At 47.8% G+C, this 15,072-nt stretch overlaps 5 protein-coding genes across 5 annotated transcripts; 2 read left to right on the forward strand and 3 right to left on the reverse strand.

Moving 5' to 3' along the window:
* Window positions 1–3,819: 3,819 nt before the first annotated feature.
* On the reverse strand, window positions 3,820–4,110 carry F5147DRAFT_542232 (uncharacterized protein; the record flags this gene model as incomplete). The annotated part of the gene is made up of 1 exon (XM_041430262.1): window positions 3,820–4,110. A coding segment is annotated over one exon (291 nt), but the record flags the coding sequence as incomplete, so codon positions are not given.
* A 1,289-nt stretch (window positions 4,111–5,399) lies between these two features.
* F5147DRAFT_724302 (glycoside hydrolase family 79 protein) lies at window positions 5,400–7,831 on the reverse strand. The gene is given in 10 exon segments (XM_041439030.1): window positions 5,400–5,735; window positions 5,788–6,119; window positions 6,171–6,286; window positions 6,348–6,371; window positions 6,428–6,591; window positions 6,645–6,821; window positions 6,873–7,083; window positions 7,135–7,243; window positions 7,293–7,795; window positions 7,809–7,831. 9 exon segments carry the CDS (start codon window positions 7,584–7,586, stop codon window positions 5,582–5,584), a joined length of 1,581 nt encoding a protein of 526 aa, XP_041286349.1. The 5' UTR covers window positions 7,587–7,795; window positions 7,809–7,831; the 3' UTR covers window positions 5,400–5,581.
* Window positions 7,832–8,335: 504 nt separating this feature from the next.
* Window positions 8,336–9,578, forward strand: F5147DRAFT_724306 (uncharacterized protein). The gene is made up of 2 exons (XM_041439031.1): window positions 8,336–9,212; window positions 9,264–9,578. The coding sequence occupies exon 1, from the start codon at window positions 8,375–8,377 to the stop codon at window positions 9,206–9,208; it is 834 nt and encodes a 277-aa protein (XP_041286350.1). The 5' UTR covers window positions 8,336–8,374; the 3' UTR covers window positions 9,209–9,212; window positions 9,264–9,578.
* Window positions 9,579–10,714: 1,136 nt separating this feature from the next.
* On the reverse strand, window positions 10,715–12,175 carry F5147DRAFT_643336 (protoheme IX farnesyltransferase). Its single transcript, XM_041433119.1, has 2 exons — window positions 12,136–12,175; window positions 10,715–12,073 (listed from the first exon to the last, which is right to left on the reverse strand). Exon 2 carries the CDS (start codon window positions 12,069–12,071, stop codon window positions 10,755–10,757), a length of 1,317 nt encoding a protein of 438 aa, XP_041286351.1. The 5' UTR covers window positions 12,072–12,073; window positions 12,136–12,175; the 3' UTR covers window positions 10,715–10,754.
* Window positions 12,176–12,295: 120 nt separating this feature from the next.
* Window positions 12,296–12,931, forward strand: F5147DRAFT_553603 (uncharacterized protein; the record flags this gene model as incomplete). The annotated part of the gene is made up of 3 exons (XM_041430454.1): window positions 12,296–12,611; window positions 12,670–12,734; window positions 12,788–12,931. Coding segments are annotated over 3 exons (525 nt in total), but the record flags the coding sequence as incomplete, so codon positions are not given.
* Window positions 12,932–15,072: the final 2,141 nt, after the last annotated feature.

Genomic DNA, 15,072 nt, shown 5'->3' on the forward strand with positions numbered 1-15,072 from the left:
CCTTCAGTGGCTCTGTCCATTTCCCCAATCCGCTTTTGATAGGACCAGCCCTTGTTGCCCTGCACCATACCCCTTCCTCCTCCTCCCTCTTGCACCTCCGCACTTTTTCGCACTTTCACCAGCCCATTTTGCATTGGAACCCCCTCGACCCTACACCCGTTTTGAAGCCCCCGTTCATGGCTTTCATTTGCGCCCATCGGCGCCACGATCCGACACGCCGTTCGCCCACCATTCGCGTTTTCCGTCGCCCCCCATTTTATTGCACCTTTTCCACCATTTTATCTATATCTCCTCACCCTTTGATCGCGCACCTATCGACCCTATACTCATTCTGACCGCATTCGCCGCCGCTTTCCATCCGTCCGATCCGCTTCCCGATACGTCCGCGCGTTCCTCCGCAATCCGCCATTCTCGCATTTCCCTCCCTTTTTCATCATTCTTTTCATATCTTGCTCAGTTCTTGACCAATCCTAGTCGACCCTATACTCATTTCGAAGCCCTCGTTCGCCCCTTTCGATCCGTCCACTCCCCGTCGTCATCCATGCAACCATCATCGTGTTTTACATCACTTTATCATCGCTGCTCCTCCAGTACTCAAAGCAAAGTCTGGAGATTATCGTTTTATTGCATTGCCTGACCCTTACTCACTGGCGCAGTTTACCTGGCATACGCGTCAAGGAAACAAAAGGTGTTTAAGGACCCCCAGGTTAGTTTTCTTAGTTTAGCTTAGCTTTGGTTTGCATAGATAGATGACTGGGGACAGTCATGATTCAAAGTTCCCATGAGATGTAGGGATTCATTTCTGGCTAGGCTTGGAGAGACTGTCTTTACCTTACCTTATGTTGGCACTTTGTAGCTTACATAATCAAGTTATCTTTTCACCAGTTACCAGTATGAGTGAGTCAGAGTACTCAGCAAGTTTCTATCATATTTCCTCTTATCTGAGCCTTGAGTCTGGTCCAGAAACCCTTTAGGGTCGCATAGCAGCTAGGTTCTGCAAGACCCAACATTGTTCAGACTCACCATCTGAATTGTTGTACTTTCAGCGCGTTGCCTAGTCTGCTATACTTGAGACGACAAGTGCATTCAACCCTAAAGGGGAAGCAAGTGCAGCAAGGATCTAGTAGTAGGCGCTGAAGGCGCTACTGGTTGGCGAATGTGAAGCACGGGAAAGCGCAGGTGCGTGCGAGGCGTGGGAATGCGCGTGCGTGTATGCGGAAACAAGAGAGAGTAAGAGTGAGTTTGCTTAAGTGATGATTAGACACTAGACAAGAGGTGCGAGATGCAAGCTGAGAGATGTTATATGCGAGGTGCCAAGGAATAGATTTCAACTATACTCCGCTAGGTAGTAAATGGGTTTCGTTGTGGTTCGGTCCTCTGTCGTTTTTTGTGGGTGAGTAAGTGAGTAATAGTATGTACTGCTGGCGCTTAAGTATGGCACCTAAGCGCTGTCATGCGGAGCCGAAGCGCTACCGAGTAAGGTATGTAAGGATATATGTAAGTAAGGGTCCATGATAAAAATAAAGATGGAACAATATGCAAATGTGAGAAATGGAAATATACGCACTAGGGAACTTGGTGGACAGTGGATGGATGCTTCCGGATGGCTGGTGCTATAGGGCGCTCAAGCGCGGGAAAGCGCGCATGCATATACATCGTGAAGCGCGGGAAGTTGCGCGCACATTGCATGATGCGCGGGAAAGCTGCGCCTCATGTAGGAATAGCTGTAGGAAGCATACAGAGTGATGCTACAAGTTCGTGCTGTATACTCCTTGGTGAAAACTGCAATATTGCACAAGGAGAGGCATGAGTCTCTACAACGGCCATCATGGTTCAGTGGGGGATTAAACACGATGCTTGTGCTCAGTCCAGCGGGAGGCTCATATGGCATGAACCACCCATTTGAGGTATCATTTAGCAAGTTAATTGTGTCAAGATCTGGTGATGAGTAGATTGGTGATTCATGTTCAGGTTGCAGTCGAGGATCCAAAGGCAAGACTGGAGAGGAGTTCATGATTTCACCCAAGTGACATCGTTGATGTGGTGGCTCATGTAGTTCATCATCTGCAGGTGCCGGGAGAGGCCGCTTTGGTGCACGCTTGCCAGTCATGAATAGTCCCTTGTAACGTGGATCGTGATGAAGGTGTGTGTTCTCACTGGCATTGAAAAACGCACTGACTCATTTGATCAACTCATCTCATGTCCCATCCTCTGAAATGTCCAACGTCCATGCAATGTCACAAAGCAATGGGAGCTTCTGGCTTTTGAGCATGCCACTGAACAACATGGTGTCCTTGCCTTCTTGTGTTCTCTGCTCGCGCACCTCGATGGCCTCATTTAGTTTTTTCTGCTTCCGTTCATCCTCCTTCTGTGCTCTGGCATCCCATGCCTCTTTTTGCTTCTGCACTTCCATGCAACCTTCCTTGGTAGTGATGACCCATGATGGCTCAAGAATGTTATGTGCGCCAGCATTGTTCTTCTTCGTCTTTGCATTGAGTTGTCCCTGTAGCCTGTGAATGTGACTTGCAGCGAGTATGGCATGAGCAGTAGCCTCGTCACACTGATGTCTGTACCTTGCAGCCTTTGATGTGAGTTTGGCAAACCTGCACTTGAAAACACTGGACATTACGACTTTATCAGTCTCGCTGATGTCACCATCATTTTCAGAGTCCGAGAGAGGATAACTGTTGAGTGGGGGGAGAGGCTCGATTTTGGCTTCGGCTTCAGGTTCATGCACCAGGATACGTTTCGAATGGCGCGTCGTGAGTGGACATGAATTTGAATGATCAGTGTCAATCAAACCTCCATTGTCAGATCCAGCTTCAGATGACGAGGAATTAGTTCAGTCAATGGGATATCCCTCTGGGAGGTTCAGCTGTGTTGACAAGGATACACTCAGGGCAAAGTCATTAGCTGTAAAGATCTCTGGTGTGCATTTCGGTCGGCTGTTCTCGTCAACAGTGATCCCTGACTTCGACCATGCTTTTTGAATAGTTGATTCCTTGAAGGACTCGTCCCATGCACCTAGATATTCCCGCACAACGTCGCTCGCTTGCATATGCTGACCAGTTTTTTCATAGATCATGTCACAATGACTGTACCAGGCCCACTTGAGGGGTCCGAAGGCCCCGACATCGCATGGATGCAGATGGTGCGTTGTGTGAGGTGGGAGGAGGTACAGTGTGATGTTGTTTGCAAGTGCAGTGTCGATCAACTCAATGGTGTTGTGGGACCCGTGTCCATCGTAGATAAGGACTATTGGCTTCGATGTGTCTGCATGTGCCTTGGCATCACGAACAAAAAATTTTGTAAACCATTCAACACACACAGCATCAGTAGTCCAGCCATTGTCGGTGGTTGCAATCCTAGAAGCACATGTAGCTGTGAGCAAAGGACAACAAACAAGACCAAGATTAATCATAGGACTCCATCTGGTGCATCATACCACTCCGAGCTGTGATATGTGCCCGAAAATACAAAACAGGGCTTCACAGTAGCTGTCCCATCTGTGCAGATGGTTTCAAGAATCGTGACAAGTTCAAGATCATCACTTTTGAGTTTGTACTTGCTTTTGTCTCCCCGTGCAAAGAAAAAGAGCTCGCCATTGGTTTTGCAACCACCACCAAGCTGAATGCCTATTTCATCGAAGTTGAAGATGTTGCAGAGAGGGATATCACTGTTGCTGAATATGTGCTGGATGTTCTCGAAGTGCTTGTTGACAATTGTAAAGTTGAATTGTCGTGCATGCTTTGGATCAAGTCCAGAAGGTTGGAGAAGAGTGCAGTCAGGATTTCGTCGAATGAAATGTTCAATCCAGCATCATGATGGCTTGCATCCACACAGTGATTCAATCTTAGGAGCAATGGTACGTTTTGACAGTGGTATTCCAGTAGCTCCGAGCCACTTGATCCAGTTGCGAAGCATGTTTTCCTGAGTGTGGTTGAGGAGCTGTTGTTGCATGTGAGCTTTCACGCAGGGTTTAGTCTTGCCAAGAAAACACCAGTTGACAGTGTGGTAAAAGTCAGTGAGACCAAGTTCACGGCAGGCCATCGCAACATTGGTGTATTTCTTTTCACGAAGTGCAGTGATGGCTTCCTGGATGCGTGCTTCATATGCCTCTGCCTTGAGACCATCCTTGCGGTATAATGCTGATTTCGGCATTATAGAATGAGTGGAAGTGTATGTTTATTAATGTAGTACTTGTAGACAATTAGAGTGTGCACCTGGCACTGGATATGATATATGATTGATGATAGTTTGTATAGCGAGTCGCGTGCAAATGAACCAATGTGTTGTGAGCCTGGAGATGTCACATGTCTGTCACATTTGAGCTCACCATGATTTGCACAACTGTCTCTTTCATACAAACCTCTTCCAAACACCGATTGAGGGGGCAGAATAGGTAGCAGGAGTGTTCTAGTTTATGCACATGTCTTTTTTTCCCAAATTTCATACTTGTGCAAATGTGCAACATGTCAATCATTGTCTGATGTGCAAAATTGAGTCTGATTTTGACCAGTGTTGATTTTCTGCAGGACGCAAAACTCTGCCAAGGCTCTTCAAATTACGCATATGAACTCTTCTACAGACTACTGACACAGTCCATTTTTTTCGGTACTTAATTATTTGTGAATTGAGGCCATACATCAAAATGTTGCATTACCGGGCTGATTTGCATTACTGGGCCATCGATAGTACATAGTGCTATGCATGTAATACATCCCCCTCCATCAATACCTGCATCACATAGGAAAATAATACTCACCTCACTACCCCCATTGCTCAGGAATCAACAAGACCATACCTCACTTCCTCTTAGACTGCCCTCATTACTACTGTGAATGCCATGTAATAACTTGGGCCCTAGGCCATGATGCCTCCTTCATGTCATTCCTTCTCTTGGACTCAGCTGCAATGCCACACTTAGTGTGCTATGTCAATACTACTGGAAGGTTCAAGAACAATCTAGGTGTGATCCCACTACCCCACAAACTGACAGACTGATACAGCACACCTCTATAGATTCAACATGTACCAATTCAATGCTTCTCTGACTCCTGTACTAGCTCACTATATACCAAAGAGTACATGTTTAGTTTAAGCCAATATTGTATATCAACATGTACAGCACTCAAAATCATCCCCTCCCACCAGAATAGTGTGTCTAAAATAGGAACAGCAGACTAATGGAGGTACACCCCACATCAGGGCATTCATGCACTCAGGGATGTAAAAGGTACACCAGGGGTCCCTTATGTTAGAAAGTAGTGTCCTACATAGAGTACAACTCTGCAAAGGACAAAAGTTGGATTACAACCCCACCCACTCCCCCCCATTCTCTCTGAAAAATGAAGAGCCTCAGGCTAGGGACGAGGAAGGGAAAATTCAGTCTTAGTTGGAAAGACTGAGGGAAAGGAATATTCTAGACACTGAATATTAAAGGATCATTGAAACGGAGTGAACGTGAATGGAACTTGTGTGATAGGTGAATGTATATGTAAATAGATACGTACGAAGGATGTATTGTGATATCGGCAAGACGCAGCGAATAATTGTCCTGGTGACTGCATTATAATTACTGTCAAGAAAACGTAACGAGGATTGCTTCCGTCTCTTGCAAGTCTACTCCAGAGCTGATAGGTAAGACATCAACGGTTAGGGACCCATCAACTCTACCGTCGCTAGTCTCGTACGTCTGACCTCCCCAGGTCAGATTACTGGTGTCGGAGGCATAGCTATAGATAGCTTTAGCATCCAGGCCGCAACGATGAAGAAATCAGCTCATACCCAATTTTCAGCGTCTTCACGCTCGTATTGTTAGGAGGATATCCGAGACCCGTGAAAGAGAAATCGATGTGAGTCGAATTCCTTGCACCAGCGCCGGAAAAGTACGCGACCGTGTTTATGAAGACAGCTCTTGAGAGGCTTCCATGCTCAAAAAATGCATAGCCCGATACATTATTTTCATCGATGGAGATTTCAACTGCCTGCGTGGTCCCAGATGACCCGATAGCCTCTGCGACGATAATAGCTGCATAGTATGCTGGCTGTACGTGCGGTGCCAGCGGTGCAATCGGGGAACCGTCGAGAATTGAGTAGTTAAGCGTCACGGGTTGAATCTGCTCATAAGGGGATTGAGCAACGCCGCATTGACTTAGATGAGTACTGACCAAATTGTACTTGTAGCCAATGCCCTCATGGAAGTGCAAGCGACTAATACCAACTTGTGTGGCATACAAAGTGTAGTCAAGTAACCAGAGGGCGGCGCCGGCTGTATTGCTAACATCTGGTGAAAAGGACGATCATACGTAAGTTATTGCGACCATTGTTCATGTTGTCGACCTTACTAGGTGCACCGTGGCAACTGATACCTATGAACAAGTTAGCAAGTCTAGTGCTGTCGAACAATTATCAGACGATAACTTACTGTTTGTCTCCCCGAGGATGTACTTCAGCCCGTTGACCAAGGTCGCCTCAATATCTGGGATAAACGCGGATAAATTACCACGGATATAGCTCTTGGTCATTAAGTCCTGCAGCGCAGCTCCGCTGCCAGTACAGAATGAGCCACTATAATGGTGCTGCGAAATGCTAACCATGGGATTCAGCACGCCATCCAGATTCTAAGGTTGTATTTAACATACGTCTCGATCAGTTGACCTGCAGGAGATTCAAGAATGCCCAGATTAAATATAGCTTGCGGAGAGAAACCGCTAAGGTTGTTGTGAGAAGACCCAGCGAAAGCGGCTCCGATTAATTTTGTGCAAGATAACTTGGAAAGGTTGGCTGTTATCGATACGTTATACGCAAATTCCTCCCACCTATATACATACCGGTCAGCACTAATAAGGAAGTCGTCGTCATAAACTTACTCAGAGACATATTCTTGTACATTCCAGCTGCCGTTACGGCTCTTATGCTTGTGGTAGAGATCAGCCTCGTTGCCAACTTCGATGAACTTCAGATCAATGTGTTTCTCTAGGACAGCGGGGGAAGAAAATGCATTCATGAGCGCGACAGTTTCGAGGTAGGCTGCCGTGAGGTTGTATTCCCTCAAGTTCAAGCCCCAGTGAACTTGCGTCCCTGAAAGTAAAGCAAGTTAGTCGCTTGAGAGTCTCTGAAAAGTTAAACTACCGTTGGGAAGATGAGAGATAATATCATAGAAGCCTTGCCCAACAGTTATATTAGTGGCTTCTGGGTATGGCGTGATTGTGCTTGAAGGAGGGAAAATATCTTCTTCGTACTATGCACCAGCTAAACACACGAACCAATTCACATTAAAATAAATTTACCTCGACGTCATGGCTGAAATCAGTATGGTCCTCCGAGTCAGCACCTATTCTCACGAAGGGAGGAGTATTCGTAATTTGGATAAAGTTATCAAGGACGTTGTTGAAAAATGTATTTGGTTCTGTCGTCCCTGCCCATTCGTTCCACCTATCTTGCTCGATTGAAAGCGAAACGAGGTTCCCCTTAAGTGGTGCTGCTCCCAAGGGCGCGGTAAGAGGAATTGTGACTTCTATTGCTGAGACGATTGGAACGACGAGCGTGATGAAGTGGGTACACCACATCATAAATCGCGGCATGGTGTCTTCTTGGTTCTGGTACAAGCCAGGCTAGAGTGCAACTCCGAGATCATATATACGGTTGTAGGCGGGATGACGATCCGATTGGCCGTCTTCTTATGTCCGGTAAGGTGTCGTGCGTGGAATCTGTACAAAAATGAAACATGCATCACGATGAGGACGCGAGTAGACTAGCATGCCACGCTCCGAAATCTGTTGCAATTAGCGGGTTTTCTCTTTTTGGAGGTTACGAGACCACGTCATAGTTCGGTGACAATTCCGGGACCCTGTTGCAAATTATGAGCATCTGCGCATTCTTAATGTTGTCATTCCCAAATATCCAAAGTTTCCGACCGTCCGAACGTTTGAAGAGAAGCTGGATATTATCAAGTAATGGATGAGTCCAGATGTCCAGCGCAGGGGAGCATGTGTTTGTGTATCACAGTGCTAGCGAACTGAAGAGTGTAGCCGCATCCACACAATGCAATGCTGTCAAGTTTGATAAACAAAAGCCGAGGCGAACAGGATAGCCGAAATTAACAGCAGAAACAGCAGGCGTCACTAGAAGACCTCCGCGAGAACAACAAGCACGATTACAAACTCCAGAGCGGAAAGACTGTCAGGCTATCGACATTTAAAGGGTCTTGGGATTCTCGGAGTGCTGTTCAACGCTATTCACGATCGGTGACTGTCAATACCGTTCACTAGCATTATGTAGTACGGTGTCTCCGGATTATGGCAGTTGCCTAAAGTAGTATGCTGATATAACCAACTCCTCTGCTAAGGTTAGCTTCGAGCAACTCTCTATCATGGCAGACGTCCGTGCCCTACTTAAAGCCAAACGCCAGGAAGCACGAGTAACCCATTCACTAGCATCTTATACGACAACCGGACAGTTGCGATGCTCCGTCTGCGGAACGAATATCAAGCATGCATCTGCTTGGGACGGTCATCTCGGCAGCAAAGCACACCGTACGAACGTGTCTCGCGCTAAAGAACAGGAGAGGGTTAGGGAACAGCGACAGGCTGCACAGGAGGCTAACGTCGCTAAAAGAAAGGCAGTTGAAGATGTCCCTGGCGGAGATGCAGCCAAGAAGCAGAAAACCGAGCCTGCTACCTCAACTCCTCGTTCTAGCGCGTTTCCGTCAGACTTTTTCTCTGACCCCTCAAAAGCGCCACCGCCATCCCTTTCAGACAACTCGGATGACGAAGAGGTCGACTTTTCTATAGTTGCTCCCGCGAAGGAATCGGGGCCACACACTCAGGCTGTTATCGTTACTCAACCAGAGCTTGACCAAGAGTGGATCAAGTTCCAACAGACGGTGATTAATGCGCCTGATGCACACGAGACATATGACCGGGCGACTGTATTTGCAGAACCGGATCTGGTTTCTGACGTGGCAGAAGGTTTCCCTCCCCTGCAGGGTGAGAAGGATCCTCCAGAGGTTGAGGCTAAATCAGACCCGGACGAGGAAAGGCGGAGGAAGGATCAGGATGAAAGGGAAATGATCATGGACCGCTTATTAGATGAGGAGAGGGCACAGGAAGAGGCAGACATGAAAGTCAGTGTACTGAAACGTAGGTTGGAGGCATTGAGGATAAAACGAGAGGCTGCACAGACAAAGCCAAAAATTGCGGTGTAGCAAGGTTTTCGATAATTATTTATTCCCTCGATCGAGTCTGAATCACATGTTCTAGGTGTAATATACCATGATCTGATTGCACGGCATATATTTTGGCGTCTGGCCAGCGCCAGTGCTCCATCCGAAATATGGCCCTCGTCCACGCGCACTTGTTTCTTAACACGGGCTATCGCCTTACGCTTTCACCCATCGCAAGTGAATTCAGTGCGCGAATGAAGACTTCCACTTTCAATCATACCTAGCATTATTTGCACGAGCAGATCATTTCAAGACTCCAAAACCTAATGCAGATCAACCTTGACACTCCCGCTTCCCTTTCACAAATACTTGGCTCAGAAAGTACGAACTTGTTCAGTTTCTTGACAATGTAAGCCCTCCCCGAGTCAGCAGATATGCAATGATGATGTGTTGGACATCTGACTACTTGGATTAACGCGAGTCTGAATTATCTCGATCGTGGCAGGTACGATATGCTGCAAAATAATCAGCTGTAAAGGACAGCAACCCGATAGCTGGGGGACGGACTGACTCGTTCAAAATCGATGGTGGAGGACTACGTGCGACTTCAAGATGCACTCCCTTGCATACGGGCGCCGTGTGCCTCGCGGGATTAGATGTCTAAGCATCTGGAAGCACACATATGGTCCTCTCGATCAGGGTTTAATAGCTGCCAGATGAATGGCTCACAAAGTAGAAGGTGAACCTCTCTATAATGTGGCTCGCCGCATATCTAAAAGCCACCATAACTTCAGATGTACACAACAGCAGCCGGAATGTGCGGACCACGTGCCGGGCTACAATGCCAGAACAGACCTGCGACATGGCGTGCAACAACTCATGCACGCTCACTGTTTTCCGGGTATAGCATAATAGCGCTGGAGATTGGTGTGAGGGACGTAGGGAGGAGAGAAAGAACAAGCAGGATGTTGTCATAGACGATTGAATTTTGAATTTTATATTTGGCCATCTACGCTCACACTGGCATAAACTTAGCTCAGGTGACTAGGTTCCTCGATGGCTCAACGTTCAACATTCAACTAGACCAATGAAATAAAAACGTCCCGAATCCAATCAAACGTCCGAAATCAAAGCAAAGCTCGCAAAATCGCTGGCAACAGGTACGCATAAGTGTCCAAAGACTTATATGCCACTATATCAGAAGGAACGGCATTCAGAGACCTTATACGTCGTTTGTACTCTCCCCAAATACGTCTTGCAAGCATTACCAGATGCAAAGTTGCCAATATCATGAGACTGTGGGGGTAATACACCCACTTCTGTCTCAGTCATGTTGCCCACAATACGCGCAAGTGGGGGTAGCACGCCCATGTAAAAACGCGTCCGATATTGTGGCCAAAGCTCCGCGTCGTCAGAAAACAGGCGCTGAGCCGCTCGTTCCACGATTGAAGCTGGTGGCTCGGTCACGTGCAAAGTTCAGCAACACAGCGGAGTCGCCCTTGGGTAGATGAGTTGAAAGTAAGTTTGATCTGACGTGTGAAAACTTGCAGTGGCTATAGGCATAATATGTCAAGATTAATTGGACAGTTTATACTTTTGGCTTTGGTATATCTGCTCCGTCCGACGGTACCTTATCTTGCATCCCTACCCAACGTCTCCATTCTAGCCCTTGCTTGTGAACCATCATCAGGGCCAGCATCACCGGTAGATACCACAGGTAGTTTTGAAATGATATCCTTGCTTCCTTTTCTCCACAACGCCGCCACCAGGCCCAAGAACCACGAACGCAAATTGCGTTCGGGACTAAGCTTGTGATAGCAAAGGCCCACGTAGTCAATCCTGACAGTGGGAATAAGATAGAACAAATAGGGACAAGGAGTAAGGAGTGGCGCAGAGCCACGAGAGCATTCTGTTGTGGGTTTAGCACGCACAGCATCTTGTAGCCTGCTTGAGCGTAGGAACCTCGAATAAAATGCGACAATGAGTTGAAATGAGGGAATTGCCAACTGTACAGAAGCATGAATAATGCGAACGCGCCAAGGGGGTTATCAATCATGGACGTGTCTAGTGGTGCCTCTGTGAAGTACGAAGGAAGGAAAAGGTGAATTGGGTAATCTGCAGATGGGAGAATTTTTCCACCACAGGCCGTCCAACCCATGACCGGCGGGATACCACCAACGACTGCGCCCACCCAGGTATTGGAGACGCTTTTACGTTTTAACCAAGTGTATGCCGCTGCATAAAGTACAATGTTGGCTGCGCCTAGACATGCTGTAATTGGGCTCGCCATGAACCACAGTACTGCAGGACCTGCTACTCCTGTCACAGCGGCAAATCCTGCAGCGTGCAAAGGGGAAATGGCTCTGCGAACCAACGGTCTTTGGCGGGTGCGAGCCATTTGAGCATCATAAGGTATTTCTTGAAGTTGATTCAAAGTATTTGCCGAGGCTGAACAGAGGGCCGTGCCAACAGCTGTGGAGAGGAGAATTGGGACTGTCGCAGGAAGTGGTGAGAGAGCTACTCCTGACATTGCGGTCAATACGACCAAGATAGTCAGGCGTGACTTGGCAAGCTGCGCGTAAATCCTCAGTAGGCGTCTCGGGGTGAGTACTTCAACTTCTTTGAAGCCTGCGGGGGTGACGTGAATTGCATCTGGTTCTGCAACTGCATGTGCAATGCCCCGGACGCGAGTCATATCAGAAGGCTTTAGCCCATCACTGCGAGCGGACCACAGTTGATTGTGGCAAAAGAAGGAGGTAAAATCTCGACCCGCAGAAGATACGGTGTACGGTCTACTGAAAGCCGTGGAGGCCATAAACCTTTGGCTAGCGAGAGAGCGTGATGCACTTGACGTGCGGGAAATAAAAATTTTGCTACATGACTGGAAAGCATGTATTTTTCTCATTTCTGAATACAGAGGAGTGATTTGTGAATGAGCTTGTTGTCACGGATAGCGGCGACCAACTCACCTGCACCAGCGCACAGACCAAGGTTTCAGTCAGCGGAGTTTGAACGCCGTCTCACACAACGACTCGTTACACGTTTCTAAAAAGTTTACAGCAAGCAGCTTACTGAGCTCTTGTAATTGCACCTCAGCATTGTCGCAAGGTCCCGTCTTAATACCTTGCCATGCCTGGCACACATCTCCTCCCACCAAATCTTCTAAAACTATTTGCACCTCGACCGCCTCTTCCCTATGCACGACCAGTTGGCAAAGACATTCATCGTGTAACTTCCAAAAATGTTGATGGTGTTGCAAGTATCCTAGCGCGACTCAAGGAAGTCTCAACTGCAACATTAATCGCGGGGAATGGTGAAGTTGGAGACGGGATGGAAGAAGGCGAGGAACCTGCATTTACACTGGCCGAAGAAACCAAACGGCAAATTCGGAGAGAGGAACGCAAAAAGAAAAAGACAGAAGAGTTCAAGATCGCAAAGGAGACCTGTGAGTGGTCATTTTTGTCGACGTGATATAGGTCCGCTAAGCATCTTCATATTTCTAGACAAGCCTGCAGATGATGCGGAAGCCATTGGAGACCCATATAAGACGCTCTTCATCTCACGTCTGGTTAGCTTCATCATCGTATCAATTCTGTGCGTTTCGCTCACCTTTTGATGCAGAATAAAAATGCCACCGAAAGTGACCTTCGACGCGAGTTCGAGAGTTTTGGCACCATTGAACGGGTAAGGCTTGTGCGGGACCAGAAAGGTCGTTGCAGAGGCTACGCATTCATCGTCTATGAACGCGAACGAGATATGAAAGGTAATGATGGTAAAAGTGTTGTTTCTTTCATTTGTACTGAGCTCTTTTTAGCGGCTTACAAGGAATCTGATGGTTTACATATCATGGGCAAACGCATACTTGTCGATGTCGAACGTGGTCGGACTGTAAGAGGGTGGAAACCCCGTCGTCTTGGTGGAGGTCTTGGCGGACGCCCCAAACCAGTCGAACAACCCGTATTACCCCCTCCAAGAGTTCCCGGTGGACGAGGCGGTTTTGCAGGCGGTGGGGGAGGAGGTAGGGGAGGAGGATTTGGCGACCGGGGCGGATTTCGTGGCGGTCGCGGTGGCGGATTTAGAGGGGGCGGTGGTGGCTTTGGGGAACGAGGTGGCGGCTTTGGGGACCGGGGTGGCTTCCGGGGTGGAGGTGGAGGTGGCTTTCGAGGTGGACGTGACGATGGCTACAGGTTGGTTCAAACATTCAACATAATCTTCATTTGTGACTTATCTCTCTACAGGGGTGGTCGAGGCGGGGGCGTTGGTTACCACGGAGGTGGATTTGGCGGTGATGCTCCTGCTAATGGCTTCGGCCCTCCAGGTGCTCAAGCTCCTGGTGGTCCCGGTGGCTTTGGCGGTCCTCCACAACAAGGCTATGGACCACCAGGAGGCGGCTTCGGTCCAGGTAGAGGTGGATTCCGTGGAGACCTCAAACGTGAAGGACCTGGTGGGTATGATGACAGGGACGCCAAGCGACCGCGATATTAGTTGCGGCTGGGTGAGATACGTCCAGTTTTTTTTTCGGTTCTCTCGAGCTTCTTGCTTCAAGTCCCATGACTCTGCGCTAGGTGGGGTGTGTAAGTACTGAACGCTTTTGTTGTCACATTGCTCTGCAGCCTTTTGCGTAAGTATCACTATTTTATTACTAGGAGATGGCCTATTTTTATGGGTGATGGTTAAGGCAAGCGTGAGTGCTATACTGTTACAACGGCCTTTCAGTACTTGAGCAATAGTAGTCATGATGTACAGATGAGAAGCGTAATATGACTATTATGTTACTATTATGTGAAACGTTTTATTCGGAGGATTTTCGGGCCAATCAGCGCCTATCAGCGCCCGCCTCAAGGTTCGATCTGAGATCACTGACAGGCCCGTGGTTACGGTCCCTATACGGTACTGTGACGGTAAGTACGTACCCCTTGGTACCGCTGGCGGTGGGCAACCTTGTGCAGGATGCAGTCTGAGTGTTGCAGTGTCGGTTAGATGGTTTTCATAAGTCTGCGTGTCATCTGACTCAACTTTGCTGACTTCAGATACAGTGTGATCAACGGATCGCCGGTAAAACCAGACTATCGGCTTCTTCGGGAGAGAACGTCACGGATCACAGGCTAGCACAGCCTGAGGCAAAACGTTGACATGTCCGATCGGAAGTCGATCCTTTTACCTTCAAAAATCTTTGCTGTAAAACATATTTTTGGGGTCTTTGGTATGTTATGTAAGTATTATGACTACAGACAGTGAGGCATGATGCAGTACCCCGTTTTTGAGCCGAAACTGTCCGCGTACTTTTTCTATCAAGAGACACATGGAATGTTATTCGCGAAAAAGGTTAGTTCTCATGTTGATCATTTCTTCCGAACTGCATAGCAACTCCCGGTGCCGCAACTTTTTTGTTCAGCCGCACCTACCATCAGTTTGTTTCAGAGACCGGATAAGAAGCTGAATTCTTAAGTGCCAGCACACTAGATCGTGATGCAGGTTCGGGTGCGGTAAGTAAGCTTTGCTTGCTTGACAGACAACGTACAAACATGCGTATCTGCCCGCCAATGGTAGCAGTTCCTGGGACCCATCAAAGATTCAACTCAGCCAGCTACCCGAATCCGACAGATCATTCCAAACTAGTCATCATTGCAAGCAGGATTACAGCATACGGACATGACCCTACCCAAGGATTCCGCTTGTTTAGAACACTAACCATGGAGCAAACTTTATAACGCTCTGGGCACCGCGTTCAAGTTCATCTCACTCTGTCGAACTTGCACAAGAGTTTTCTACGCAGAACATCAAATTTTATGGATGCGTAGTTCAACCGTCGCAGCACGGAAGTAGACATCTCCCCCAACTACGGTTCCTTGGTTGGTACCCCGATCCGGTGAGTTCCATTATTTTGGCTTTGATTCGTACCTTCC

This window comes from Suillus discolor (genome assembly GCF_016758755.1).
Source record: "Suillus discolor strain FC423 chromosome Unknown F5147scaffold_100, whole genome shotgun sequence".
Lineage (NCBI taxonomy): Eukaryota > Fungi > Basidiomycota > Agaricomycetes > Boletales > Suillaceae > Suillus > Suillus discolor.

What these genes read in the sequence shown, in the direction of transcription:
- F5147DRAFT_724306 (XM_041439031.1), top strand. Translation starts at nt 8,375, where the DNA reads ATGGCAGACGTCCGTGCCCTACTTAAAGCCAAACGCCAGGAAGCACGA.
- F5147DRAFT_724302 (XM_041439030.1), bottom strand. Translation starts at nt 7,586, where the DNA reads ATGCCGCGATTTATGATGTGGTGTACCCACTTCATCACGCTCGTCGTT. An exon ending in GTACAAGAATATGTCTCTGA is followed by an intron (nt 6,822 to 6,872) that starts GTAAGTTTATGA and finishes GTATGTATATAG; the next exon opens with GTGGGAGGAATTTGCGTATA. An exon ending in CAGTTGCCACGGTGCACCTA is followed by an intron (nt 6,287 to 6,347) that starts GTAAGGTCGACA and finishes CCTTTTCACCAG; the next exon opens with ATGTTAGCAATACAGCCGGC.
- F5147DRAFT_643336 (XM_041433119.1), bottom strand. Translation starts at nt 12,071, where the DNA reads ATGAGAAAAATACATGCTTTCCAGTCATGTAGCAAAATTTTTATTTCC.